Below are 7,279 nucleotides of genomic sequence, written 5' to 3'. Positions count from 1 at the left end.
CTCAAGATTACGTTTTTCTGATGGTGACAGAAACAGAGCGGTGTGCTAACAGGGTGCACATTACTCACTGTTAGGATTCAAAATCATACAGTCAGATAAAGACCAGGCCAAAATATATCTGTAACCCAGAAAACCCCTATAATGTATTTTTTAACTCCAATTGCCAAAATTCTATTGTTTTCTACTTGTCTTTCTTTGACTTTCCTTTTCCTCATAGACATAGACTGTCTAATCTCGTCAAATATTTGAGAAAAAAAGCATGGAAAACCCTAATACAACCCCTGGCAAAAATTATGGAATCAAAGACCTTGGATGATGTTCATTCAGTTGTTTATTTTTGTTGAAAAAAAAGCAGATCACAGACATGGCACAAAACTAAAGTCAATTCAAATGGCAACTTTCTGGCTTTAAGAAACACTAAAAGAAATCAAGATCAAAAAATGTGGTAGTCAGTAATGGTTACTTTTTTAGACCATGCAGAGGGAAAAATTATGGAATCACTCAATTCTGTGGGAAAAAATTATGGAATCATGAAAAACAAAGAAAAAAACACTTTGATGCAGGTGTTAGTTTTGGGGAGGAAAATTTCCAGGGTGATTCCATTATTTTTTCCCACAGAATTGAGTGACTCCATAATTTTCCCTCTCTGCTTGGTCTAAGAAACTAACCATTACTGACTACCACATTTTTTGTTCTTGATTTCTTGTAGTGTTTCTTAAAGCCAGAAAGTTGCCATTTGAAATGACTTTAGTTTTGTGCCATGTCTGTGATCTGCTTTTTTTTCTACAAAATTAAACAACTGAATGAACATCCTCCAAGGCCGGTGATTCCATAATTTTTGCCAGGGGCTGTATTTAGCTGATTATTTGCTTTTGAATTTGTCAGTGTCTCTTTGAACAGAGCTATATAGTTAACGAGATCAGAAAAGGGAATATTTACTAATAAGATTCAACTAGCTGTTTCCAGCCAGCTAACGCTCGGCACGCTCATTGCTATCTAATTAACGCTGCTGGTGATTAATCTAAAGTAAATAATGACAACATTCAACAGTGGTTACGCAGGTGGTAAATTAAATTAAAATGAAGTTAATAACAATAATAATCATTAATAATCTGAAAAATACTAATGATACATTTTATTCACAGTGTAAAATCAAAAACAAACTGAATTCAGTAAGATGTGCGTTTTTTATTCATTCCAGCATCTAAACAAATTTCATAACGAAACATAAATGAAGTTAAAATTTCTCTGTAAACACAATTAAATGTATAGTCATTTTCGTCATTTTCAAAGATCTTTCCTTGACTTCTACCAGGTACAATTTGAACTGAAAGACCTATACAACTTGTTACTCTAGAGAATGCAGTGTATAATTGACCATGTGTGAATACAGGATCAGGTAGGAAAACGCCAATCTTATCGAATGTTTGTCCTTGCGATTTTGTAATTGTCATGGAATAAGCCAGACGAAGTGGGAATTGTTTTCTTGTTAACTTAAACGGGATATCGCAATTTTCACTAGTGTCCAATGGTATTCTTGGAATGAGAACCTTTTGACCACGACGCTCCCCAGAATAAATACTGCAGTCGATGAGATTTGTGCCAAGAGTTTCTACAATTAATTGAGTATCATTGCAAAGTCCTTTCTTTGGATTTAGATTGTGGAGTAGCATGACACAGCATCCTTTCTTAAGGTTCAGCATATGAGGAGGGAGGCCCATAGGAGTTAGGGAATGTACAAATTCGATGGGGTACTGAGCTCTTTCTTCTTCTGTCTCACAGGATGAAATATTGTCGCCACTGAAGTATGATTTAGTCTGACCTCTAAGCATGTTTAACACTTGTTCATTGACTGTCAGCGTGTCACAGTTTTTAGGGCATAGTACTGCTCTGGAAGCAAGATCAGCAGGAGTGAGAGAGTTCAGGTCATTCCCAAATATGCTCGTCACGACGTCATGAGTCAGAATGTCTTTGCTCAGCTTCACAAAATTCACCAGATTTCCATCTTCAACTCCTGATCCAACAGTTAGCAGCCACTCACAAAATTCAACCTCATCAGGATTGACTCGCATATTCCTGATTAATTTCAGTTCCTTGAAGGATTTCCAGACTGAACTGCTCTTGACACACGCCTCTACAATACTAACGCGATTTCCATGAAGTACAACTGGAGCTTGCTGACAAAAATCTCCTCCAACAACAATCGGGATCCCACCAAAAGGTTCTTCATTGTGAACAATACGTAAGCTTCTATCAACGGCATTGAAAAGATGAACGTGAGACATTGAAATTTCATCCCATATAATAAGTTTAGTATCCCGAAGCTCTCGGCAGACTGAGGTTCCTTCTTTAATACTTGATACAGTTCTCTCATTCAAATGAATTGAAATTCCAAATCCGGAGTGGACTGTTTTACCGTCTGTGTAAAGCAAAAAAAAAATCTTCAATACAGACATCTTAAATTTACGTTTTTCAGTATTCTGTAATCTAATTAAAATTACCTTTTAGTAATGTAGCTGCCAAACCGGTAGGAGCAACTGTTTTTACAATGCCACCATTCCCAAGTATAGTAGATGTCAAAGCCTTGTACACGAAAGTCTTTCCACAACCTCCTGCACCAGATAAAAAAAGCATTTTTGTGATGTGGTTGGATCATTAACTGCATTCATGATTGTTTCAAAGGCGCCTCGTTGTTCTAGGTTCATCAGAAACTGCAGTCGTTCAGATTCTTGTTTTCCCTTTCCACATCAACAATGTCACACATTTTATACGCATCTGATGGGGAAGGTAGTCCACAACTTTTGCAATCTTTAGCAAACTGTCGTAAGTGGTCTTGGATATTGGCAAGTGTTTGCTGCTCGGCCATGTATTCGTTATGAGTCAGGAGGAAGTCTTCCATCATGTTATTTTTATATTTGTTGTATAAATCAAGTCCACTTGTGATGTAGGCGTGGTTCAGGATTGCAGCAAATAGCTGTCGAAGCTCACCGGGCATATAATATATAAAGCTCAAGTGTGTGTATGTATGTGTGTGTGTGTATGTATGTCCAGGATTGGCATCTGCACCATCGCAGCTACAGCCACAAAATTTGGCACGGTCACACGTCTGGACCCTGAGAGCGTCCTAAGCTATGTTGTGAGGCAAAATTTTAACCCTGCGCGTTCCAATTCACCAAACAATTTTGCCCCTATCTACATAATGGGGAAAAAGTGTGTATGTGTGTATCAAGCCCCGCCCCTCATTATGATGTCATAATGGTTGCCATGGCGACGCTGATGTCATCATAGGTTGCAAGCCCCGCTGCTCATTATGATGTCATAATGGTTGACTATGGGATGGAGGATGTGTGATGGGTATATGGGCATTGGACTATGGGATGGAGGATATGTATGACGGGTATATGGGCACGGGACTATGGGATGGCGGATATGTATGATGGGTATATGGGCATGGGACTATGAGATGAAGGATGTGTGATGGGTATATGGGCACTCGACTATGGGATGGAGGATATCCTTATCGGGTCTTACGCCATATCCATCCTGACGGACCGGTGTACGAAATACGACCTGAAGAGGATGAAACACTGCCCACTCGTGTTGTGCATCATAATACGTTACGCCCATGTACTTCCTCCGACCCGAAGCAACTGGAGCCTATCCCGTCGACATCTGAACTGTCTTCCGTATGTTGGGACCCGGATGACGATGAAGATTGTCTCCCAGGACCCAGAGGCCCTCCACTCAGTAATGAATCACCTGACACAATTAGCCCGCCTGCACCAACCAGCCCACTGATGTCCACCACCCCAGACGACTCTACCCCGGTTGATCTTAGACGCTCCGAGCGGTCAAACCCCCTGAACGATATGAGCAAGACAAATTCATATGGCAACGAACATTGAAACCCCTACAGACCGAACTCAATAGACTAAAGCCCTCGCCCGAGGACTGGCGAGCTTACAGAGTGGGGGAGTGTGGTGAGGAGGACTCCCAGACAGTGAAGAGGCAGGTGCCCAGGGGACCGCCATCAGGGTTCCTGAGGGAACGATGCTGGGAGGACAGTAAAAGAAAAGACTTGACTGAAGTTGTCAGGGAAACGGGGGGCGGGGCAAGCTTAACAGGAGCAGGGGGCGCGCTGAAGTGGCAGTTGACAGAGAGCCAGACAACAGACAAGAAGTCAGGTGAGACAGAGAGGACCAAGGGAGCGAACGGTGTGTTGTTGTGAGACCGACAGGGTCCTGTGAAAGGAGAGCCGCGGACTTACCGACTAGTGACACGTGAGAGCCTTGCACCGGCGGCCGCTCCCCTCATACGGTCGCATACAGCCGCCCCCGCTGTTTCCCGTCCTGCTGTGCAAGTCCACGACCTCCACTGACCGCTGCGACTATAGACCATTCCTTTACAGCGGTCAGGACACTGCCCCCCTGCCTTCTTCCACAGCTGCGGCCCTGTCATCACCGGCCCCAGGGGGCGCCACCTCACTCCAGGCTGCAGTAGAGGCCCCCGTCTGGTTTACTGAGGGACTCTGGGCAGAGACTGGTGAATGGTAGATTTAGAGACTGCATCATCACTGCGCCCCACCGGCATCATTTCTTCAGGGCCTGTTGCGCCCCACCGGCATCATTTCTTCAGGGCCTGTTGCGCCCCACCGGCATAATTTCTTCAGGGCCTGTTGCGCCCCACCGGCATCATTTCTTCAGGGCCTGTTGCGCCCCACCGGCATCATTTCTTCAGGGCCTGTTGCGCCCCACCGGCATCATTTCTTCAGGGCCTGTTGCGCCCCACCGGCATCATTTCTTCAGGGCCTGTTGCGCCCCACCGGCATCATTTTTTCAGGGCCTGTTGCGCCTCACCGGCATCATTTTTTCAGGGCCTGTTGCGCCTCACCGGCATCATTTCTTCTGGGCCTGTTGCGCCCCACCGGCACCGTTTCTTCAGGGCCTGTTGTGCCCCACCAGCACCAATTCTTCAGGGCCTGTTGTGCCCCATCAGCACCGATTCTTCTGAACAAACAAACAAATTATTTCAAAGAAAACTATACCAATGACATAGATCCATTCACCTTTTGGCAGGCTCACAAGGCGGTTATTAGGGGATGCCTTATGCAACTTTTCTCCAGGCATAAAAAGGAGAACAGGGAAAAAATTACTAGTCTACAAGAAAGTATTAAAGCGAAAGAGGATCAGCAGTCTAAATTAGGTACTCCATCCCATGCTACAAAAATCGTCCAACTAAATATATGATGAACAAGCTTAAACAAGAACGTATTCGTAAAAGAATCTCTCAAATTCAATCCTCATCCGGGGCCACGAAAACACATCCACAGGACATTGAGAATGTCTTTTCTGCCTATTTTAAAAAACTATACAACTTAAACCTTGATCCCTCAAATCCAGTTCCAAGCCAGTTGTCTATTGATTCTTTCCTCTCGGGTCTGAATCTTCCGCAAATTGATCACTTGGAACTAGACTCTCTTAATCGCTCTATCAGTAAGGAAGAAATAACTAACACTATCTGTCATCTTAAACCATTGAAATATCCAGGCCCGGATGGCTTCATTAACGAATACTATCAAATGTTTTCTAACCTACTGACCCCATATTTGCAATCTCTTTTTGGCCAGGTATCGACTAGAGGATACTTTCCCAAAAATATGTTAGAAGCTACAGTAATAGTAATACCTAAAGGGAAAGGCGAACCTGACAAGGTGGAAAATTTTAGGCCTATTTCCTTGGTTAATAGCGACGTTAAGATCTATGCCAAGATCCTAGCGGATAGGCTTAAAATCATCTTACCGAAATTGATTCAAGATGATCAAGTGGGATTTATAGTAGGCAGACAAGCGTCTGATGGCACTAGGAGAATAATTAACATTCTAAACATGATAAAATCCTCTAATACTCCTTCCTTGTTTCTATCCCTCGACGCTGAAAAGGCGTTCGACAGAGTAAACTGGTTATATCTCCAAAGCACATTGTCCAAGTTTGGTTTTGATAATAAGTTTATATCCAGTATTTTTTCATTATATGAAGAACCTACTGCTAGAGTATACCTAAATAATCATCTCTCTAAACCTTTCGCTATCACCAACGGCACCAGGCAAAGATGTCCCTTATCCCCCCTACTTTTCGCAATTGCCATTGAGTCTCTTGCTGAAGACATTCAATATCAGGAATTCAAACGAAAGCCCGCTCCCATAAAATTAACCTCTTCGCCGATTACCTATTTCTATCACTCACAAACCCGATTGCATCTGTGGAGGCCCTAAAAATAATACTAGAACAGTTTTTTAACATTTCCTTTTTTAAAATTAATAACTCTAAATGTAAAATTCTACCTTTTTGTTTAGCACGTGAAGATATTGAGGACATATTGGACTTGACTGAGTTTCAGTTAGAGAAGAGGAGCTTGACATACTTAGGCATCAATATTACACACGATGTCCAAACTATTGTGTCGTCCAATATTGATGTTCTTGCTAAAACTATCTCCAAGGATTTTGACCACTTCGGCCTTATGGAACTCACATTGTTCGGAAGGGTACTGGTGGTTAAGTCCTTTATCTTACCTAAGATTTTATATGTTTTCCGAACGATCCCGTTGAAGGTTCATCTGAAACTGATAATTAAGCTACAAAATCTGATAAATTCATTTATTTGGCAAAATAAAAAACTGTGGATAGCACTTAATGTTTTATATAGAAGTAAAAATAATGGAGGAGTGGCCTTACCAAACCTATGGGCCTACCATCAAGCGACTCTTATCAGACATAGTAACCATTGGTTTAAAGAGGGGGAATGTCCTTCATGGTTGGACTTAGAATTGGATCATAATGACTATACATCCTTAAGGGATCTTTTACTCAAATATACTGTATAATAGAATGTACATCAAGATCACATGGTCAGCCGATCTTTGATGCCATTTTCGATGCCTGGAGGAAATATGCTAAACTAAAAAAACACGATGATAAACTAGCTATCCTAAAATCTCTTCCCCTCAAATTCGTTTCGACTCTCTTTAAATTCTCATTATCAAAGGTATGGTATGATTCAAAAGTTACATAGGTTGGCGACCTGTGGGATGGAAGTAATTTGCTCTCTTTCTCTCAGCTCAAGGACAGATTCCATCTTCCTTTTGTGTAGTTTATGCCATACTTGATGTTGAAAGATAATATTCAGAAACTACTTTGTGACAATGTCTCCAATTTGAACCTCATTGCTGCACTAGTGGGTAACCCCACTCTAAAAACCAAATGGTCTCTCAAAAGCATTTA

The 7,279-nt window shown here is 42.1% G+C and overlaps 1 protein-coding gene across 1 annotated transcript; it reads right to left on the bottom strand.

The window, feature by feature from the left end:
- Positions 1–737: 737 nt before the first annotated feature.
- LOC141088042 (ATP-dependent DNA helicase pif1-like) lies at positions 738–4,725 on the bottom strand. The gene is made up of 2 exons (XM_073573900.1): positions 2,502–4,725; positions 738–2,419 (listed from the first exon to the last, which is right to left on the bottom strand). The coding sequence occupies exons 1-2, from the start codon at positions 2,632–2,634 to the stop codon at positions 1,170–1,172; spliced, it is 1,383 nt and encodes a 460-aa protein (XP_073430001.1). The 5' UTR covers positions 2,635–4,725; the 3' UTR covers positions 738–1,169.
- Between the last annotated feature and the right edge of the window lie 2,554 nt (positions 4,726–7,279).

The sequence above is a fragment of the Dendrobates tinctorius genome, unplaced genomic scaffold (assembly GCF_039654945.1).
Source record: "Dendrobates tinctorius isolate UK_male_01 unplaced genomic scaffold, ASM3965494v1 ptg000037l, whole genome shotgun sequence".
In the NCBI taxonomy this organism is placed as follows: Eukaryota; Metazoa; Chordata; class Amphibia; order Anura; family Dendrobatidae; genus Dendrobates; species Dendrobates tinctorius.
Note: the sequence above shows the minus strand (reverse complement) of the source record. Positions and strands in the feature narration are given on the sequence as shown.